The sequence below is a fragment of the Pongo abelii genome, chromosome X (genome assembly GCF_028885655.2).
Source record: "Pongo abelii isolate AG06213 chromosome X, NHGRI_mPonAbe1-v2.0_pri, whole genome shotgun sequence".
NCBI classification, from domain to species: domain Eukaryota; kingdom Metazoa; phylum Chordata; class Mammalia; order Primates; family Hominidae; genus Pongo; species Pongo abelii.
Genome location: NC_072008.2, coordinates 103,179,119 through 103,202,779, shown reverse-complemented (window position 1 = coordinate 103,202,779; position 23,661 = coordinate 103,179,119). Strand labels below are relative to the sequence as shown.

Genomic DNA, 23,661 nt, shown 5'->3' with positions numbered 1-23,661 from the left:
CTTCACAGTAAATCAAACCCAAATGCTGAAGCTATTTAGCAAGCCTGCCTGTCTACAAATTGGATCACAGTGAGGGGAATGAAAGGAAATAAATTAAATAAAAAGTAAGTTAGTCATAAAATGTTATAAATTAGAAATGTTTTAAAATTAGTTTCTTTTTCTTTTCAAATTTAGATGATAAAATATTTTATCAGCACTTGGGAAAATTACCCAACATTTTATAAATGGGCAGGCTCTTAATATGGGCCTTAATATACAAATAACCGCAAAATTCCAAAATACACTCTCTTTTAAAAGTAACAAATATATTAATTCACTTTATATCAGTTGCAAATAAGTTAGTACTTTGTTAGGACACGTCTCTAGTTCCTACTGTGACAAGAAAAAACTTTCACTGCAATATAATGGTTTAAAGTAATATTGGTCAATTAATTAAATCAGGCCATATTCCAGAAGACGAAGTTATATTAGAATTTTACAGATAATTTTTAAGGTATCACTTTGCACAGAGAATTCAAGTAAAATTATACATGACACATACACAGAACCGTTCATATGAAATGAAAAAAATATTACTTTGCTTTAAAGGCAATGTGAACTTTGCAGAGAAGTGGGGTTGTATTTAATCTCCAGTGCCCACATCATTGTACATTCAATTAAATTAGATTAGAAAACTGGGCCATGTCACTGAGTGCTGATGCCTTTTCATGATTCAGAAAAGCAACATGGCTTGTGGAACCCTCCTGACATGCCATTCTTTCTAGCCAAAGGCCATCCCTGCTCTTTAGAGCATATTCAGAAATGAGGCACAAAATGAAAACTCACAACAAAGAGCCACAGAAGAGTCATTCAGAGTAAGTCATACTGTTTGGGGCAGGCTGTATGGCCATGTAATCAGCAAAGAAGAGGGGAACAAATTCTTTAGATTAAAAATGACCTTAAAATTGTGCATTGACCAAAAAATGTGTGTGCATAGGTGCACAAGAGAGAGAAAGAGAGAGACACACACAAAGTAAGAATGAATGAATGAATAGGGAATTTGACTTTGGATTGCACAAGGTATCCTCAGGTCTGCTCTTTTCTCTAGAAGGGAGTAGTTTCTGTTGTCAGATATTAGAGCATGAACTTGGACCTTTCCCAGGGGTCACCTGAGCATTTCTGTCAGCACTGTTTAGCCCAGACCAGCAAACAGGAATTGATGCTGAACTCATTACAACTTAGTTCCAACAGGCTTGATATTTGTGGAGTGCAAAATATAAATGAGTTTCTTAAATAGGGAAATGATATGGAACAACACAAAGATCAAACAAAGGGTTCAGAATCAGGCAGATCTGGGATCAACTCCTAACTCTATCATTTGCCAGATGTATGGCCTTAGGCAACTAATTGAACTTCTCTGGGCCTTGATTTCTTCATCTACAAAATGGGGATAATCATACTTATTCTGCAAAAATTCTTTGAGGATTAGATGAATTGACAGAGCTTGCCTCACATTGATACAAAAAAGTGTTCGTCATGAGGGAGAAAAGGTTGGAATGCCATAAACTGAAATGAGGCATGTAAAAAAGGAAATGTTACCAACATTCAATCTGAAGGCTGATTTTAGGCTGATTTCTACAGGCTTGCATAGAAATCCAAACAGCACCTATGCAAAGTAAGAGGTATGCTGGTCAGACTTCAACATCTTTTGTTAGGTTTTTGTTATGTCTGTTTGATGTTAGAGAGTTGCTGACACCTCTCAATTATCCACAGGTCAGTATCTAGATTTTGGCCTTGACTTCTTACCACTTCTTGTTATACTCTTCTTATTCTGCTTGTTGACATTTGTACTTCTCTTGCTTTAGCACAGCAAAAGCTGGAAGAGAAACTCTATTCAACTTAACCAGATTAAAACTTTCTGTACCCAAAGCAGGGGTTGAGTTGGACAAGTGATGTGTCTGAGCTAGACAGAAGACAATTTCTTGTAAAGTTTTACCATCAGTCTGAATGGTGGTGCCAATGATCCCTAGCAAGAGTGGGGGAAGCAGGGAGAAAAGATGAGGCATCAATGGGCCTTCGGCTCTTTCTGACTGGGGTCCTCGCAGTTGGATCTCATTCCTTCATGTCAAGTAGAATGATGCTCATCACATGAGCTGCATCCATATTCAAATGCTTACTATAGAACAGAGTTATGAATAAGAATAATTTGGAGTTGTATGTGTTACAACTTCTTCTTAAGTTGCATGATAAAACAGATAGTTAACTTCAAGCAAACTGCTGCCTGGTATTTGAAAATAAGTGCAAGTGAGTGACACACATGAAGTCATATAGTCATACTACACAGAAGGAAATACACTCTTCCACCTTACTGCCTCACTGAGAACATGACTGTAACTTTTTTTTTTTTTTTTTTTTTTTGAGACAGAGCCTCACTCTGTCGCCGAGGCTGGAGTGCAATGGCACGATCTTGGCTCACTGCAACCTCAGCCTCCTGGGTTCGAGTGATTTTCTTACCTCAGCCTCCCGAGTAGCTGGGATTACAGGCATGCGCCACCACGTCCAGCTAATTTTTGTATTTTTACTAGAGACAAGGTTTTGCCATGTTGGCCAGGCTGGTCTCGGACCCCTGACCTCAGGAGATCCACCTGCCTCAGCCTCCCAAAGTGCCAGGATTACAGGCGTGAGCCGCCACGCCCAGCGAAGAACGTGATTGTAATTTTATGCTGCCTAGTGGATGGACAACTTCTATTGGCAGCGTCATGACAGCTAAATGTACTGATGGATGGTACATGATGGTACTGTGTAGCTTAGTTAGAAAAAATGAGTGGAGGGGAAAAAAAATCCACAAGGTTTTATGCCTGTTTATCAGTCTCTCAACCTTTTATAATTTTAAGGGACTTTAAATCTAAGACATGAGTAGCTAAAAAATGATGAAAGATGAAAACTGAAAATTAAGAGCTATATATTATTAGGTTAATGTGAGTTAGCACCTCTCTGGTAATAATAGGACAGTTTGCTTTTAGAGACTGAGTTGTGGTATCAATAATTGTTAGTACCAGTATTTGACAACAAAATTCATTTGGGGAGAGGGAGGAGCAGGATTCTTTGCTTTCAGAAAAACGCAATTTAAATCTCATGCAAATCAATTTTTGTGTTATTGTACTGAATTTTCCTATGATTTCCAAAGGATCACCTTATAGACTTAGTCATATAGATTGTCCATATATTAAGTCTCATTCGAATTTGACAAACTTTTCTAAGTGAATGAAAGTAGATTTTCCCCACTACTGAGAAAGAACTATACCCTTCCATTTTAACTCAGTTAAAAGTGGGGAGGAAATATTAAAAAGTAAAGAACAGCTTCTGAATTCAATTTATTCTTTTTTTCCCATTAAGCCTAAGTTGAAAATTGGATATCCAATTTACCACCGAGAGGGTATTCAAATATTCCTGCTCAATCCCTCATTGCTTCTAAATTCACTCAAAGGCAAGATTATTAATTCCTCCTGACAGAAAATCAAGATTTAATGAGCAGCTGACAGCCCTTAGGAATTACGGGAGAAATTTAATATGATAGTTTTGACTAAATAATGTGCTTTTACATGTATGAGAAACATATTATGCAGAATAATGAACATACAGTAAATGTTAGTTTAGCTGTTAAATCTTGGACAAGTGATTAATTTTTTAAGAATATATATATATATTTGCATCAAACTTAAAAAAGAGCCACTTCTTTTCCAACATTGTTACCTATGCATTTTAGCAGATGGCCACAATATTTCCTCACATTCATTTTTAATTCAACTAAACAGTTATTTTGCCTCTTATTAACTGCAAAGTATGTTAGGAGATAGAACAAAATGATGTCTCTACTTTCAGGTCTTAAAATTTGGTGGATGGTGGAGACAAGATACAGAGACAACTCTAGCCCAAAGAGGAATTAAGGTGCAATGGGAGATAAACAAGGAGAAATAGCTTTGGATTTGAGGTAGCAGTGTGTGTATTCAGGAAAAAAGTCTTCACGAAGAAATCTGTGTTTGAAACGAGCCTTGAAGAGTGGCTAAGGTGAAAGTAATCAACAAAGACATAGAGGTAGGAAAGGTAAGATATAGTCAGAGAAAAGGGCATCATTCACTTAGGATGGAGTATAGGGTAGATGAGAGGAGTAGGGGAAAATATACACAGAAAAGATCTACTGGGGCCCAGCGCGGTGGCTCACACCTGTAATCCCAGCACTTTGGGAGGCTGAGGCCGTGTCTTTGCTATTCTCATAGCTGCCGGGTACACCATGCTTGTGTACATAGTAGGTCTGTAATAAAAACTCAGGGAATTGAATAAATTGTGAAATTATTTTTCAATGGGTTAAAAAAAGTTTACTTTTTCTTAAGCCTTCTTAAACCTCTTTAAAAATATGTTAAATTGCCTTTCTAAGATGAAAACATGAAGAGAATGTTAACCCAATGATTCAGACAACTTATAGAGTGCCACCTGAAAGAATGCCACTGCTGAAGCTCTGGTAGTCTGTACAGCCTGGTGACCCTTGAACCAAAACTGTTAAAGTAGTATCTTGTGGTACATGTTATAGGAAAACTGACTTTTAGTAAGTAAAAATGACCTGGCCTAAGTTACTTCTGTATAGGCTTTTAGCTTTCAGACAGCCTCCATAGGGAAGTAATATCAAGACTAAAATTGATGTGGAAAAATGGAGATGCAGCAACACTGTGTCCGTGCACTGAGATGATTTCTGGCCTCCCCTCTCTTTAGAGGAACACTCTACAACAAACTAAAAAGAGGCTGCTAACAATCCACTTATAAGTTTCATTTTGTTGATGGTGATGACAATTGAATCACTTTGGTTTGAGATACTCTATGTCATGGTTAACACATCACATAAAATAATATGCCTTTAAGTATGTATAATATTGATTTAATATTCTACTAGCTTTCATTTCTTGGAAAGAAGATATGTTTTCTATGCTTGGAATGCAATTTAAATAAGCCTTACCAGTCTTCCCCTTCCCTTCCAGCTACAATTTCATGTGCTATTATTTGTATCTCTAGTGAAGTGCAGGGGTGACAATTGAAGGAGTTTGACAGGGAAGGGCACTTCTTGTGTTTTTGATGAATAAGTATAACGTGAAGTAATTTTTTTTTTCTATTAATGGTCAATAATGCACTTAGGAAGAATGTTTAACAATTATTAAAATAAAGCATCAAACGATCTATTTACATTTAAGGTTTCTGATAGATCTGAGATCGATAGAGAAATCACAGTACTTAATGTTTACTGAATGAATACAATGTAAATATTTCTCATTATTATTAGCTTTTAAGAGAGTCAAAATATGTAGAGACATTTTAAAAATTGTTAAATAGAGGCTGTACCGGGAGCACTATACAATGGTGGACGTTAAAAATAGTTCCTCCTGGGCAGGCACGGTGGCTCACGCCTGTAATTCCAGCACTTTGGGAGGTTGAGGTGGGTGGATCACTTGAGGTCAGGAGTTCGAGACCAGCGTGGCCAACATAGTGAAACCCCATCTCTACCAAAAATATAAAAAATTAGCCAGGTGCGGTGGTGCACACCTGTAATCCCAGCTATTCGAGAGGCTGAGGCAGGAGAATCACTTGAACCCGGGAGGCGGAGGTTGCAGTGAGTCGAGATCGCATCACTGCACTCCAGCCCGGGGTCGACGGAGTGAGACTCTGTCTCAAAAAAGAAAAAAGAAAAACAAAAGTTCTTCCTAAGAATGCACTACATTTGCCATGATTATTTTCACATTCCTGTAAATTCTGTGACATTTTAAATACGGACACATATTATGTGCACCGTCTTCCATGTAGAGGTGGAATCCATTTCATTACCCCTTTAACCTGGGCTGGCCTTGTGACCTCCTTTGACCAACAGAATGCAGTACAAGTAATGATGTGTGACTTCTGACCTAGGCCTCAAGACACTGTGTAGTCTCCATTCTTGACTTCTTGGAACACTACATGCGCCATGTAAGAAGCCTGAGCTCCCTTCTGGAGAAGCCATGGGATTTGAAATGCTGGGCAGACATTCCTAACTAACCACCAAACATATGAATGGGACTACCCTGGACCAATGGGCTGCAGTTTTGTGAGTGACTTCAGATGAGACTAGTGGCAGGAACTGCCAGGCTGAGGCCAGCCCAGATTGCAGAATCGTGAACAATGATTTTAAGCCATTAAGTTTTGGGTAGTTTGTTCTACAACAATAGATAATGGAATATACTTTCTGAGAATAATACCATTTATTGAGCCCCGCATTCTTTCTACTCTTGTCTTGTTGGTTCTTTGCACTTTTCATCTTGGTCTTAGCCTATTTATTGAGTATTTCTTGGGTTTAGAAAACCCGCCCTTGTCGTTTTCCCCACCATATATTGGTTATGTTTTTGCTACTGAGTTTAGCTTATACGTTTAAGATCCATACAAGCAGAGTCTTGCATTCCAGGATACATAATGATATAACCATCACCCACAACTCTGTCAGGGAAGTGAATTGGATTGTCTCCCTTGGCCATGGTGTCACTGATAGGTAGAGTGTGTGAAAGGGCAAAAAGTTAATCCATCAGCTCTGAACCTAAAATACCATCAAGAAAGATATGCTGAGAAGTCCTGTTTCATCACACTTAACAGGTAATAGTGAATTACCTTTTCTGAGCTGGCACTCAAATAACTGCCTTTGCTTAGAGCAAAATCAGGATATGGGATTAAATGATCAAAACTACGTTGATATTTACTTACACAAATACAAATAAGATACCCATAATATACTTGAGTTCTCCAAACAAATACTTTAGTGTGGAATTCTGGGCCTGTAGCATCCAGAATGTAGCATCCAGGAGGGTGTTGTCCCAGGGTCTTACCCATCCCTCAACTTGGAGCCTGAAAAACTTACTGAAGACTTTCTGACTGGGAGGTTGACATAACTTACCACACAACTGTTACAAATTAATAAGGCCATGGAAACAGCTCTAAGATGCCTATCAAGCTGCTTAATCTCATGCCTATCGGATAATGCATTTCAAATCAGCTCTCTGCTGATTCGCTAACGTCAGTAAGGCCTACACAGTGCTTCCAAGTAGGCTTACGTGCAAAAACTACCAGAAAAACTGATCATTAACTTTCTTCTCAACATGCTGTATTAGGAGATTTCAGTGTCTTTCTTTGCATGACTTTTTTACAACCCTCATGCAGTTTACCCCCAAAAAAGTTTTAAAGCCCAACATGATCCTAATTGGTAATTTAAATTACGCATTTTTATTTCTCCTAGGAGGAAACAGAAAAATGCTTCTTTAGAATTACAGAAGGATGTTTATCTTTGTTTTTGTTACCATGTTCCCTGTCCACTATCTTGTCCAGGGCACGTAAGGGAAAAAAGATTCTAGAAAGTAATCAGTGGAGTCAGACTGCTGTGGGGTATGAACATGTGCAGGCTCACCCTCACATGTGTGTGCACATACACACTATGAACACAGGAAGAGAACAATCACTCTGGGTTTGTCCCCCGTTCCCAGCCCAAGTATATTATGGCATAGAAGTGAAGATATATCTCTGCATTTCCTTGGAATATGGCAGAAATGGATAGAGAGTCACAAAGGACATATTTTGGATTGTTATACCTTCCTGTTGAGTACTTCATTAATCTGTCCCCTTTTGCACACCATATGTGATAGGCAATGTGGACTGGAAAGATAACTTGAGAGGATGGAAGTTTGCTTTCCTCTGTGATATGAATTTGCTTTCCCTTCTCCTAGCTTCAGTTATGATATCACAGTACTTCTTTGTGATCTCACAATGATTCCTCTAGTATCTATAAAACTCATTTCATCCCAATTTTAAAAGTGCTAAATGCAAATGCTGCAGTGAGCAAGTGCTGAGTACCCTAGTAAGTATCTAAGTGGATTGGGACCCTTGCTAAATGTAATTAAGTCTCTTCTCTTCTACTTAACCCTTGACTCTATTTTTCTTTAATTTCCTTGGCTTCCGAAACAGAATTCTAGTTTGCCGCTTAATATTTTGGAGGAAATGTCATGTTTAATTGGGAAGTTAGGTTATCCATGAGGTTATCCATGAGGAATGGGTGATTTTTATTATACTTGTAAGATAGTTTATGTTTCTTATCTCCCTGCTTATGCTTGCTAGCACTTCCTCAGATTTTTTTCTCTCTCCTGAGAGCTCAAGAGAGATGCATGTACATGTGAACATACTGCCACTAGTAAGCTCAATGTAGTTGTATAAACAATTACTTTAAAAGTCACAGAATTATTGTAAATATAACATTTTAACTATCTATAACTGATGATTAACAAAGGCACGGAAGGTCATGCATCTTCATTTCTAGAAAATATTTCCAACAAAGCTGCCAAATTACTGTTTTGCTTCTAGTCTATCTTTATAGCTCATTATTATTTGTCAAGCACTTGCCTGTACAGTGTAAACATTCTGCAGCACCTACCATTTTATACATGATTGATTTGTATATTTATTTATATCTTCTAATTGGTTGCATAATGGTCAATTCTGTATTAATAAGTTGGTGATTTTTTTCTTTGCGTTTTAAATTTACAACATGACTTTTAAAACATGCAAAACAATGAAATATGATTTAAACCACTGTGAAGCTAACTATGACTTCACTTAATCTCAGCAAGTTGCTAATTACCAGAAAATTCTACTGCAAAGTTTGCAAATCAATTAAAAACTATTCAAATCTGGTTTGCATGTTTGCACAAGGATAAATGATATAGCATATTTTCTCAGCTCCCGTGAAGGTGTCTGTTTCCATTTGACATTCCCAACTTCCTGGAACTCGTCTTTGTTTAATTAAACGCACATGTGCATGGGGGTGGGAAGGGAAACCAGACAAAGGTAAACAAAACAATAGAAAACTGTGTCCATTCACCTAAGCCTTAAAAAAATGTAAAAAATTTTCACTCAGATCCTATCAGTGACTCACTGCAGTTCATATATTTCTATTCTGTATCCCAAATTGAGCAATTTTGGGCAAATACTTGCTAATGCGAACAGTGTACTGAGTATGACAAGGACAGAAGACAAGCATTGTCTTTAGGGATCTTTCACTGATAGAGCAGATGGATAATCATGGGCCAGTCACTTAAATTAATGCTTCTGGAAAGCAAAACACTTTTTATCCAGTGGCATTTCTTTGCTCATTTCCTTCATTTGTAAATTCAGCATAATCCTAAATAATCTATAATGGGGTAAACATGCAACTCATGTCTTAATGAATGAGTATTATATCCTTATAACACGGTGGGGACAGTATGTGAAGTATAAATTTGTGTATTTTTTTGTGGTTTGTTTTCTTATCTTCCATGGTACCTTCCAGTAGAATAGGGTCTTAAGATAGAATTAATTCAGTTACAAGAAAATAAAGAAAATTACATTTCTTATGCATCTTAGTTTACTGATTTCAGATTCATACCAATTATATATATCAAAAGACTATGATTTCTAAGCTCTTTTAAAATTGAGTGCCAAAATTAAATGAATGAATAAACAAAATAACCTGTCAAAAGAAGTTATACATATCTGTCTACACCAAGGGAGTCTTAATGTGATTGCCAGGTACCTGTTTGTTCGTCTTGTACTATTGCTTTAAAACTAAATTATTCTGCTTTTAGAAAATGACATAGGCTGGTATCTGGCTTAAACCTAATGAAACTCAAGCGAATTCCAATTTTGAACCATCAATTTCTTCTAGAATTTGGCTTTTAAAAACCCCAAAATATTTGGAGGTCGGTATCAAGAAAAGAAAGGAAAGACTATATTGTTTTAAGTCAGAATTTTGTCATTCCTTTTACCCTTTAGAGAACCTTGAGCCTTCTGTAGAGACCTCTCTGGGAGATCTACTCTAATCATAACCGAAAATCTGACTGTATTTTTTTCAAGCTGCAATGCCTCACTGCCATTTTTATAGTTAAGGCACCACAGAGAGTGGGATGGACTGGAATCATTCTGACCACTGACAAATATTTTGTGCATTGAAAGATTTTGTGGGAGGGTAAGCTATATAGAAAGCTATTTAATTCTTTTGATCGGGTTACAAAACCAGTTGTCTTAATGCAGTGAGCAAGGTGGTGTTTTTTTTTTTCTTCTTTCTAAGTATATTTAACATTTAAAAATGAAAGTGGTCTGTGGGTTGTAAATGAAAACAAAATGAAAAACAAAAACTAAAGACAGAATGATTAAATATAGTTCAAATTATTCTCAGTAGTATTAAGATACAGAATCCTAGTGGAGTCTTGAATCTATGTATGGGGCAACTTTCTTTATTCAGTGTTTTAGAGCTGGATCTACTTAGATAGAAATCAACCACAAAGGAAAAGTCAATTTAGTTTATCTTCACTTTTGACTTTATTTGAGAGGGAGTTTCTGGCTAGTACAGCATCCTTTTCAATTTGTTTTGGTATAATGTGCAGCAGATACACTTGATTAATGAACTGATTAGCAACTTCTTTAATTATTTTCCAGTAGTTTTTTCATTATCAAAGCTGCAGTAAATCCATAAAGTTAGTGCTCTTTAACTTTAGTAAAAACTTTATAAACAAGTTTTTTTTTCCTAAAAAGGATGAACAGAAAATATTAAAAACGTTTAATTTCAAAATAGGTTTCTAAGACCTCTCTTACATATAAATCCTGTATCTTTCATTTCTCTAAAAGCTGTAAATGTAAGGGATCACAAAGCTTTCACAATATAATAGTTAAGATTATACTAAGCAATATGGAGAAAATTCTAGATTTTATTTATAATTCAGTAATCTTTAAGCCATATTATGTATAGAAATGATAGAAATAAAATATTCAATAATTTAGTACAAAGATAAACCAGGCTAGATATTGGATTTGACTTCTGTTAATGACGTATTGCTGCCTAATAAATTATGGCAAAATTTAATGGCTTAAAACACTAAACATTTATTACCTCACAGTTTCTATATGTCAAGAATTTAGACTTGGCTGGGCGCGGTGGCTCACACCTGTAATCCCAGCACTTTGGGAGGCCGAGGCGGGCGGATCATGAGGTCAGGAGATCGAGACCATCCTGGCTAACATGGTGAAACCCCGTCTCTACTAAAAATACAAAAAATTAGCTGGGCGCAGTGGTGGGCGCCTGTAGTCCCAGCTACTCTGGAGGCTGAGGCAGGAAAATGGCCTGCACCCGGGAGGCGGAGCTTGCAGTGAGCCGAGATCACACCACTGCACTCCAGCCTGGGTGACATAGCGAGACTGTCTCAAAAAAAAAAAAAAAAAAAAGAATTTAGTCTTAGCTTAAGTAGTGTCTCTGGCACAAGGTCTATTATGAGGTTATAGTCAAGCCACTGACCAAGGCTTCGGTTTCAAATAAGGTTCAACCAGGGCAAGACCTTCTTCTAAGTCCATTCACATGGCTACTGGCAACCAGGTTTTCCTGGACATGTGGCCCACTCTATAAACTGCTTAAGTGTCCTCACAACATGGAAGCTCATGATCCGTGAGACAGAGAGTGAGCACAGAAGATGGAAGGGAACCACATTCTTTTTATAACCTAATCTCAGAAGGGACATCCCATCAATTTCTCCTTCTGTTGTTAGAAGCCAGTCACTAGGCCAAGCCCAAACTCAAAGAACATGAATACCAGGAGGCAGAAATCATTCGGAACTATCTTAGAGGCTGTTTACCACACCTAACTAACCTGTTAAAATTAAGTGAACGTATCTACTTAAATAAACTCAAGCCTTATTATAGCATCACTTAAGTGGTTTCTGTCTCTTCCCGTCTATCATGATTGCCCAATAGACATTCAAATATAAGATAGGATTTTGAAATTCTACTGCTCAAAAACCTCTAATACAGAATGATGTTCAAACTCCCCAGTCATATATTTGGCCTTCCAGGATCTGACTTCTCACTCTAGTTGCACTGGGCTACTTGTAAACATTGCATGCTTTTCCACCTTTATGCCCCCTCTATCTGAAATACCACCCTATCCTCCTAGTCCATTTTTACCTACTGACGTTTCCTGCATTCATTTAGGGCCCAATTCAAATACTTTTTCTGCCCTTAATGCTTCTGAGATATCCCTAGTAAAAGTCAATCCTTCTCTCCTCCATATGTCCATATAATTCAGTTTTACCTCTATTGTGAAATATGAATATATATTGTAATAAAAGTATTAGAATATGTTTGCTTCCTCCAATGAACTGTATGGTCCTTGAAAACAGAGATCATGGTTTATTCAGCTTATTTTCAACCCTTACAGTACCTAGCACAATACTGTGCTTATAATTCAGCAGTAAAGAAATGTATTTTAGACTTAATTGCTTGTGTATAATTTTGTATAATTTTTATATAATCCAGGTCTGTATTGGATCCCACTCAATCTGATGACATGTTCTTTGGTGACAGAGTTTTATGAGGTTTCAGGGTACATGATTTTCAATCCAATATTTAATCATACTTGAAAAAAGTGTAACTGGACTGTTGGATTTACGGGAGAAAGGTGGGAAGCCAAAATGCTATAGAAAGAAGAGGTAAGTGATCCAGTACAGAAATTCTACAAACAGGTATTTCTAGTGTGGAATATTCGAAGACATTGGTAATTTGATATACTCTGATACAAATATGAAATGGTTATGTGTATTTTAATATACTTGTCATACCTGTACAATCGTCTACTTAAAAACAGCTGGTCAAAATGTTGAGGATAAATTTCATGTAGTAATAATGTGTTAAGATCAGAATAATAGAATTTTTAAAAAATTTAAAAGCTGACTCATATGATATTTTCATTCCAATGAGCCAGAAGTACTAGTGTGGCTTCATATGGTCAACACTATATCTGAGTGCTTGGATGACAAGGGCTCTTCATGGAAAATTCTACATTGAGTTTTCAAGGTGAAAAATGGTCTTAAGTTTTCAGTGAGATTTATTTTGTCCTTGTCCATAAGATGCTACATATTATAATAGCTGAGCCTGAGTTAGCACTGATAAGCTTTTAAAATTATATTTCCTTATGATATACTTACCTGCATCATCTTCCTCTAATTCCTCATTTAGTAAACTTCTTGAAATTCTTAGAATCCCTTGATATTAAAAGTGTTCCCTTTGTGTGGTATCTCTATGAAGTATAAAGCAATTATATCATTTACATAGCACTTTCCCTAAGGATGTGTAAAAGGTTGGAATGAAGACTCTAGTCTCTGTCGTTTGTATAAATTGTGTTCACCAATGTTACCACGTACTGGGACCATAGTCTTTTAATCACTTCCTATTCTTATTCTCTATAACATATAGTACTTGAAACAATAATCAGTATATATTTATTTGTATACTTTGTTATTTCAAAAATATAAAGCTAGATGATAGTGACCTTGGGCATGATCTATTCTTTACCAAGTATTTAAAAACCCCATTTGGCCGAGCGCAGTGGCTCACGCCTGTAATCCCAGCACTTTGGGAGGCGGAGGCAGGTGGATCACTTGAGGTCAGGAGTTCAACCAGCCTGGCCAACATGGTGAAACCCTGTCTCTACTAAAAATATAAAAATCAGCTGGGTGTGGTGGCACATGCCTGTAATCCCATCTATTCGGGAGGCTGAGGCAGGAGAATCACTTGAACCCAGGAGGATGAGGTTGCAGTGAGCCGAGATCATGCCACTGCACTCCAACCTGGGCGATAGAGTGAGACTCTGTCTCAAAAAAATTAATAAATACAATTTAAAAAAAAACATTTTATGGTATACTTTCAGGGACTTTCTGATTTTAAGAATCCAACATCACTGTTCATAGAAAATTTAACTTTCCCAATACACATATCTTTTAAAATAAAATTTTATTTTAGAATAATTTTAGGTTTAAAGAAACATTGCAGAGATAGTATAAGAGTGCTCATAAACTCTGTATCCACTTTCCCCTGTTGTAAATATCTTATACTAGCATGCTACATTTGTCAAACAAATAAACCAACATTGATAAGTCATCATTAACTAAAGTCCATACTTTACTTTATGCAAATTTCCTTAGTTTTTACATACTATCCTTTTTCTGTTTCGGTATCTCAGCCAGGATACAGCATCACATGTAGCTATCACATCTCTTTGGGCTCCTCTAGATTGTGACAGTTTCTTAAACTTTCCTTGTTTCTGATGACCTTGATACTTTTGAGGAGTAATGGTCAAGTATTTTGTAGAATGTCCCTCAATTTGGGTTTGTCTGACAATTTCCTCATAATTAGACTGGGGTTATATGTTCTGGGGGAAGACGGAGGTAAAATGCCATTCTCATTGCATGAAGAGAACATATTATCTGCCTGTCTTATCACTATCTCTAATGATGTTGATCTTGATCACCTGGCTGAGGTAGCCAACTGACCTACTTTTCATCATTTTTGTTTATCCAAAAGGCATTAGAGACTTAATGAAGTAACTAGAAAATAGTCACACAAGCTATTTAACCTATTTCACCTTACATATGTATATACTAAGTAGTCAGGATTCATGAGGATGTTAAAATTTTTCTTTCATTGTAACACTACAATAAGCTATTTATGGAGAATGTTAAGTAGAAAAGATTAAAATTTTAAAATTAAGAAATAAAATTAGGGTTATTACACTGAATAGAAGTTGCCTTTTGTGCAGTTCACTAAGTATATAAAATACTGATTTGCAGAACTTACACAAGGATTTTTATAGTATAATATTTATATGTATATAATACAATTTTAATCTTTTTCAATGTGATAACTGAAAACTCTCATCTTCAATTCTTGAACATGACCAAGATATTTAGTAAATAAATGATACACATAATTTATAAGAATGGGGGTGAATGAAAACCACGTAGAAAAATTTAAGTAATCCTAGCCACAAGGATTTAGGCAATGTGGAATGGCAAAAGAATAAAAATATATAAATTATTAAATAGAACATGACTAAATGAATGAGGTGATAATTTGTTAAAGAGATGGAAAAGCAAAGGCTGAAAAGTTTTAAAGTAAACAAATTCCAGAAAAATAAAGTAGTTAAAAACTACAGAATTCTTCCATTAAGTCAATAAAAAAATGCTTTCTTTTTTTTTTTTTAAGCAACACTGAAATTGTGTATATGTATACCCAGAGTACAACTTGTTGCAGAGCATATATACTGACTGTGAACATAAGTATTGATTCTAGAGCAAAAATCATTTGCTTTTAATTTCTGCTCATTTTGGTTGAGTTAGAATGAGTAAACTACTCAGAGGATACAGATCACTACGATTCCATAGAGAGCAATTTCCTTTATTAGAACATTGTCAAAGGAAATCAACAGTATTCTTCAGAAAATTACCATAGTAAATTATTGTTTTTCTTCTCATTCCAAAAGAAATTAATACAAGATGATAACATGCAACTGTTGTGGTAAAAAGATTGGTTCAGGAATGAATCATCAATAGTAGTTAAGGCTAGCGGGGGAGTTTGATGTAGAGCAATATATTTACATGGTCGTAAAGTGTCTTTCCACAGATTGCTTATTAGTTGAAACAGGGAAAATAATACCTATAAAATGTAGATATCAGGCAACACATTGACCAGATGATCGAAGTTAACATTACCAGTGAGGGACAGAGAGACATTATGTGCCTCCAGATGTGAACCATAAGGACATACTTTGCTTATGTAGTAGTTAGGACAGAAGTACATAACCTGAATCTAATCATGAGGTAAATAAATACAAATTGAGGAATCTTCTACAAAATAACTGACCAGTTTTCTTCATATTTAACAGTGTATGCAACGGTATGAGGAACTGTTCCACATTAAAGGAGACTAAGAAGACATAACAACTCAATGCAATGTGTGATTCTGGACTGGATCTTGCATTGGAGGAGAAAATGCTATAAAAGATATCACTGAGACAGTTAACATCATTGGAACATGGATGGTTGATTAGATGGAAGTATTACATTAATGATACATTTCCTGAATTTGGTAACTTTGCTATTGTTACCTACAAGAATAATCTTGCTCTTAGGAAACAGTAATTGAAGTATTAAAAATTTAAGAGGCATAACAAAATGAATGTGGCTAAATGTTTAAAATGGTGAATCTGAGTAAAGGGTATACAGGAATTTCCAAGTACTATTCTTGCAAATTTTATGTTCAAAATTCAAAAATATTCAAAATATTCAAAATTATTGCAAAATGTAAAAAAAAAAAAAATAGAAATAAAGATGAGTTTTGGGAACCCAATTCAGATACCTTATCCACTAAGATTAAACTTGACTAATTACAGATTAAACAGAGCAGGCAAAACCAAATTTTTTGACATCAATTTCCAGTCTCTGGGATTGCCCACTCTAGTGTCAGTCAACTGCCACGTCCTCAGACAGTCTATACAGAGATTCCTTCTGCTGACGAGGAGGAACTAATATCTCAATATGGGTTTTATTTTATGTTAAGTAAGGAGAAGGAATATTTACCAGTTTAAGATTGTTTCCATATTATGCTAGTGAATTTTACTTCAGTTATAATGAATTGAGACATTTCTTCAAACAGGATCACAAGATAAAAATAGTGCAGAGTTAAAGCTGCCTCTACTTTTGGACTTTGGATTTACTTTTTGCATTTTGTTAGCCTATTTCGAACTCTTTCCCATTCTTAATAGTTGCTTGCTGGCAAAGCCGCTTCCTTTGTTTCACATAGGCTGCTTACCTAGCCAGTGCTGGGGAGAAGCCTCCTTCTGGGGATGACACTGGGCCACAATTCAAGATAGAATCAGATTTAGTGACACTTAAGATTTGGCCTAGACTAGAATACAAAATGAAAAGTAGAAGTTTTACAGCTCACCAAACTGCCTCTGCATTCACTCAGAAAAAAATGTTCCAAAGCGTTCAAGCCAGCTTTTCAGAAATATTATAGTTGTAAAATCTGTGACACCAGTAATGGTTGTGCCAAGCATGAGTTTTATTTTAGTAAGTTGTTTACCTATGCCAATATTTAAGTGTACTTCTGTGCAAAAAGATGTGGATAATAGTTCTCTTTATAGAAAAATCAATGTACCCAAATAGTCATAAAATATCACAGTGTGTACATGCACATGCATTATGCAAGTACAAATAGATCTACATTGTACCAGATGTGATCTAATCATCCTGGAAGCTCTTTTTAGGTATATGATATGAAAAAATGCTGAACAGGCTTTTTTCTTAGAGTGAAGCCACACATTCCACGTTACTAATAGCAAATTATACTTGACATGTAATTTTAAAATGAAGTTACTCTAATCTAAAGTAATAGTGCAACAACAGGGATAAGCAATGAAGCCTTTCATAAGACAAAATGGATTTTAAGATTCTAGAGAGGAGTTTCAGTTACAAGTAATTAGAAATGAAATTTAGGACACGTAAAATGTATTTCTTTCAATGGTTAATTACATTCGGCCATCTATTGTTCCAAATGGTGATGGACTAATAAATTGTAATCATCATCTCTCTACATATTGAATTGTAATGTTTTCATAAGCAGTCTATACAACTAGAGAAACCTATTTCTTTCAATCCTAAAAATTTACTTCAGTAAAACACTGTGTTGTTACATACATGGATGCACACAGATATGTGCACATAACAGATAAATATTAGTATGTATATAAGCATATATACATTTAATTTTGGTCTTGTAAAACAGAATGGGCCTCTAAAAGGCATTTTAACTGTGATCTATGCTATGTCTGTAAAAATTAAGTTAGCCAATTTTACTGGAATACATATTCTAAATATCTCAGATTTATGATGGCATGCTTTGAGTCTAACTAGGTCTCTCAATATACAAGCTCTCTCCCCTCAATCTACAAATGTTATTTCTATTTCCTCTATTAGAAAACAAAGAAAGGAAGAAAAGGAAAGAAGAATAAAGAAAAATAATGTAAAATAGTAGTGGAAAAGGAAGTAAAAATGGAAAACGACGGGAAGAAGGAAGGGGAAGGAAGAGAGAGGAAGGAATGGGAAAGGGGGAAGAGGGAAGGAGAACAATACAACCTATCTCTATTATTTCTAATCAAGTCGATGAGTGTTTCTAGAGAAAATTAAAGAGTCATATATAATAGATTTATGACACTACAAATTAATGGACCAAAACTTTAAGCCCATCATACCTTTCATGTTTCCATAGTCACCTTCCCTACTCACCTCAAATCTGACCTTATCACCATCATGGCCTCTTTATCCACCACTCCACTGAACCTGCACTCACCAACGATCTATATATGAAACCCAAAGGACTTCTTAGTACCTGTGCTCCTTGTTACTACATCCAAAGGACCTCACTGTAGCATAAGTCAGTATCAGCTACTCTTTCCTTATTGAAACAATTTTCACTAATTGTCACTCTCCTCCTACCTCTTTTTAAATGGATTCCAGTTCCTTGGAGAGATTCTCAATACTGTCATCTATTTTCTCAAACTTATTAATCATAGTAATTTTAAAAATCATGCTAATTTAAAAGTCTATGAGAATGTCAATAGCTGAATCATTGGTAGGTCTAGTTCTACTGTCTGATTTTTCCCTTGGTTCAGTTTCTTCATAAGCCAATTAATGCATGATTAAATATAGACATTTTGTTTGCAAAAATCTTGGAGCCACTAGATGATATTTTCCTCCAGAGAGGGTTCTCTCTATCATTTATAGGCAGCTGGAGTAGAGGTAGATCACCTTAATCTAATCAAGGAATCAACTAACAAATAGGTGAAGTTGCAGTCTTTCAAAAGTTCAGTCTATATTTAGTTCATACCAATTCCTAACGGGTAGGTTCTTTAAGAGTCCCAAATGAAATGTTAGGGTGTTTCTTGGGGCTGCTCCTCTGTGGAGGGCCCTGAACGTTATTTTCTATTTCTTTTATACTATGAGTGGGAAAGCTCCACTCTGCTTTTCAGTCACTTTCTGCTTGATGAGTTAGGCTTTTTCATCCCATGAACAGCTTAAGGATTTGGCAAATGCCTGGAGGTTAAAACTACTGAGTGCAAATTCATTTCTCTACTCATCCACTCTCTTCAGGATTTTGGCCCCCTTCAGTACTGACTGCCTTGACAGCCCTCAATGTTTTCCTCTCTCTCTAAGCCTATAAGATAGCTGGAACTTCTGGTGACTTCTTTGTATCATGCTGTAAGAATTGGCAAATGCCCCAAAAGGAAATATGCCTCATTTCTCTGTAGTTTTCCTTGCTTGAGATTTAACTTCTCAAGCCCTGGCTGTCTTGGCTACTTCCCAATGCCTTCAAACAGACTTTTTGTCTGTTATCTGGCTTATGTAGATATTCTTGGCAGAGCATTGTTCTGCCACAAGTTACTACACAATTTTCAGAAGTAGAAATCTCTCTTTGGCTATTTTCTTTTCCAGTACTCTCTCTAGGCTTCTTGCCATATGATTGAATCTTAAACATTATTTCTTCTTTTAGGAATATTTGCCTCTTACCTAACTTCTCTTTTCCTGTTTCACTCTGACACATCTTTCTATATCAGTTTAGAATGCTCTAGGATGTGTGCTAATTCCAAAAGTCAGATTTAGGTGATTTTTCTATAAATGCCCTTAATACCCAACAGTACCTCCACATTAGCACTTAACATAATTCATTATAATTCCTTATCTACTTATCTGTACCCTCCCCTTATCTGTAAAACATATGAGGGCAGAAGTAATATCATGTGTACTACTGTATTCCAAGTACTTTCCCACTGCATCTCTAAGCACTTAGCACATTGCCTAGAACACAGCACAGTAAAAATTTGTTGAATAATTGTTGGTTGATCAGCTGGCAAACAGCAAAGAGAATTAACTATGTGGCTCTATATCTGTCTTCTTCTACCTCCTCTATTCTTCCTCTTTAGAGTAATCATACTCTTTTGTCCCCCACTGACAGCTCAATTAATGTGATCTTGGGAAATCTATCACACCTATATAACTTGAATAAAGCCAAGCTGCCTCATAGTTCCCTACCAGTACAGAGTCATATCCAAGTAAAAATGAATGTGAATACAAAACATGACTGAAAAACAATATAAGTAGTTACCAAATCCTTTCCAAGGATATCAAAGGAGGATCCCATTTATAATGTGCAACAGAACTAAAATCTTTTTTTTTTTTAATGATACAGTGTCTTGCTCTTTCGCCCAGGCTGGAGTGCAGTGGCGCCATCTCAGCTCACTGCAACCTCCGCCTCCCGGATTCAAGTGATTATCCTGCCTCAGTCTCCTGAGTAGCTGAGATTACAGACATGCGCCACCATGCCCAGCATATATATATATATTTTTTTGTAGAGATGAGGTTTCACCATGTTGGCCAGGCTGGTCTCCTGACCTTGTGATCTGCCCACCTTGGCCTTTTTTTCTCTATATTTCTCTGACTCAACCTTTGACACTTAGAAGGTAGCACACTTCCAACATATCCTTCCCTCTTCCAAGGTATAGTCCATACAACTTTCCATAGTTTGAATGTTTATCCCCCAAACCTGATGATGAAATTTGATCCCCAATGTTGGAAGTGGGGCCCGATGGGAGGAATTTGGGTCATGGAGGTGGATCCATCATGAATGACTTGATGTCTTCCCTGTGGTAATGAGTGAGTTCTTGCTCTGTTAGTTCCGGAGAAAGCTGGTTGTTTAAAAACAAAAGCAAAAACAAAAACCTGTAAGCTCCCTTCCCTCTCTCTTTCTTGTCATTTGGTCTCTGCACATGCCAGCTCCCCTTCTCCTTCTGCCATAAGTGGAATTAACCTAAAGCCCTCACCAGAAGCAGATGCTGGCACTGTGCTTCCTGTGCAGTCTGCAGAACCGTAAACCAAATAAATCTCTTTTCTTTATAAATTACCCAGCCTCAGGTATTCCTTTATAGCAACACTAAACAGATTAAGACACAACTGAAAACAAAAAACAAATAACAACAACAAAAGCAAATAACTCTCTTCCTACCTCAGCTCATGCAAGCTTTGTGGTTTACATATCATCTTCTTATAGTGTGGCTCAACTTAGCCTCTTTCTTTAACTTCTTGCAACTTTTATCTCTATTTAGGACATTTATATAGGATGGCCTAAGAACTAAGCAAGAAAGAACTCCTTTTCCTTTGGTTGCTGGTGCTTGTGGAATGCTAAAGTATAAAGTTGTTTTTTTAATCCTCATATTTGCATGTAAGCCCCCTCTTCTCAAAATTTTCCTCTGGCACCATATCCTCTTCCTTTATCCGCTTCCCTTGTTTTATTTTCATCACTAGTCAAAAACTGACCAGAATCATAGCACAACAGTTGTACTACAAAACACTTATAACCACAAAAAGGGAAGTAAAAGTTCACAAGTTTCAAAATCAGTTAGACTTGATAAAGAACACGTGTCATTTGAAGTCTTCAAAAATGCTCATGAGCCCTATTTTGAGACTTCACACAGTCTCCATCTACCTTTTCATCCTCTTATAATTAAACCTGTTTTTCCTCAAGCACCACCATTGAAGCCCAAAATATAAAATGATCTTATTCAACGTTATTGCTTTTGTTTAATTAGTAGTATATCATAAATGTGTTCACTACTGTTTCACTGCAAATGTATAGTATTTCAGTAACATTATTGGCTATCCTAGGGGAGCCCAACCACCATTTATAACACTGCCTTGGTAGGAAAATGCTTTCTGGATTCCAAACAACTGACATCTAAAGGAAAGTTTTCCCACTTGAGTAATCAGGATTCAAACAATAATATGCCCTACATCTGTCTACAGCCATTTGTAAGATAGGGACTGCCTGTATTTGAAAAACACATGCTGATATGTTGCTTTTAATCGGGGAAAAAAATGTTAGGATGATGAAGTTCCACGCCTAGATTTCTCTTCCTAGTTTTCAATTACATTCCTCCATTCTATCAGATTAGACTCATGTAAATCCTAAAGAAAATTCTGTCAGTACAATATATGCTCTACTTTTAATCTTAAAAATAATTTTCATGTACGACCCAATTAAGTATTCGGGTTACAGAAACCTCTCAATAATTACAGTAATCACAGTTTTTCAGAACCAAGTAGATGTATTAGGACAGATGTTTTGTTTTCAAAATTCTAACTAATGAATTTAGAATTTTTCTTTCACTTGCAGTGGGCCTGATCAACATGCTACTATTATATGTCGTTGCCTACCAGCATTAATTAGTCTGGGAACAGTAGAGGAGAAAATGGACAATGGCTATTTGCAGGGTTGGGGCTAGGAGCAGCTGGAGAATTGGGTAGAGAATGAATGAGGAGTGCTTTTGAGTACGTACTAACATGTTGGACAGCAGAGTCATAGTTGGGTAGGGACAGAAATGAGATAGCTGGAAAAGTTGAATGGGAAAAAGGCTTGTAGAATACCAAACGGAAAAGCAGAAGCAGAGTGGGTGTGGACTAGGAAAGGTGGAAGGAAGTAGACATGTTCAAATAAGAGAATTTTAGAGTACTTGGAGGTACAACAGTTTCAAGAGATAACGAAATCTAAATTGGTAACCAATGGTTCTAGGGAATCAATGAGAAGCTTGAGTCAAAGTTGACTCAGAGTTTGAACTTAGGTGACTGGGCTTATTACTGTTAGAGATGGAGAAGGTAGAAGGAGTAACACGCTTTAGAGGCAAGACATACTTAGCACTATGCTGGAATGGATACTAAAAACAGTACAGTATTCAATGTCTATTCTTACCTTTTGTTACCAAGTGCTAAATGGATATGGTGACTTTTTTTTTTTTTTTTTTTTTTGGCATTCCTTCTTATATGGCCTGACCACAATTTCTTTCTTCTATTCCCATGGATTCAACAAGAAGAGATACTATTTTAAGACTTCAAGAGCAGTGGCATTTTTGCCCTTCAGTTTGGCAGGTCACTTTAGGATAACCATTCAAAGCAACCTCATGTTCGGTGTCACAATCTTCTGTATAAAGCAACCTTTGCATGCCTGTTTCAAAGACATTTGTGGAGGCTATGATCTGCTCAGGGGAAGAAAAGCTTTCTCAGAGAAAACCACACACTCCTGCTTGAAGTCATTTTTGTTAGGAAACAGGTCTGACAAGACTCCACTGATACTAACTAAACCTGCCATTCCAGGGTAAAGTTGTCTAAAGATGATGATGAACTTCTCTGGATAGTCAAAATTGTGAAGTGGTTGCCAGAGGCCTGGTTTGCTGACATTGATCAAGGTCAAATTTATGTACTAAAAGTAGGAAATAAGAAACACTTTTCATTTATTGCAGTCATGCAAATTAAGTCCACACTCAAGTGGCATACAACAAATAAGCCACAGGCAAAAAGAGTTTCTATCAAAATATTCAACATATAGTTCAGAGCATGAGCAGTTTATCTAGCCCCAGATGCTCCCTGTGTCATCAGTATCAAAAAGGCAAAGTCAGATAAAACTGTACTGGAATATGAGACTACATGTGGGCTGGTAGATTACTGCCCTTTTGTGTTTTTATTTCTCCTAATAAATTATAAGGTTGATATCTAAAGTAAAAGAATATTATATTCTTTGATATACTTATATTGTACCTCAAAGCTACCCTTTGTTTGCTGTTTGTTCTTTTGTTCATTCATCTACTCATTTATTCAAAAATGTCTGAAGGGCCTATTAAGTTCCCAATGACATGCTTAATGCTGGATCTACAAAGATAAATAAGACATG

General features: G+C 36.3%; 1 protein-coding gene across 6 annotated transcripts in view; it reads right to left on the bottom strand.

Annotated features, from left to right (window-relative positions):
* The window catches only part of DIAPH2 (diaphanous related formin 2), a 905,937-nt gene that overhangs the window by 49,573 nt on the left and 832,703 nt on the right, over nucleotides 1–23,661 (bottom strand). For 4 of the 6 annotated variants that reach the window (XM_054544831.2, XM_054544832.2, XM_054544829.2 and 1 more), the window contains one exon: nucleotides 20,460–20,629. The exons of the other annotated variants lie outside the window; for them this stretch is intronic. In XM_054544831.2, coding sequence (XP_054400806.1) covers nucleotides 20,475–20,629 — 155 coding nt within the window. In that variant the 3' untranslated portion in view covers nucleotides 20,460–20,474. Of the gene's footprint in view, nucleotides 1–20,459; nucleotides 20,630–23,661 lie in introns of those variants that run through there. 6 annotated transcript variants of the gene reach the window in all.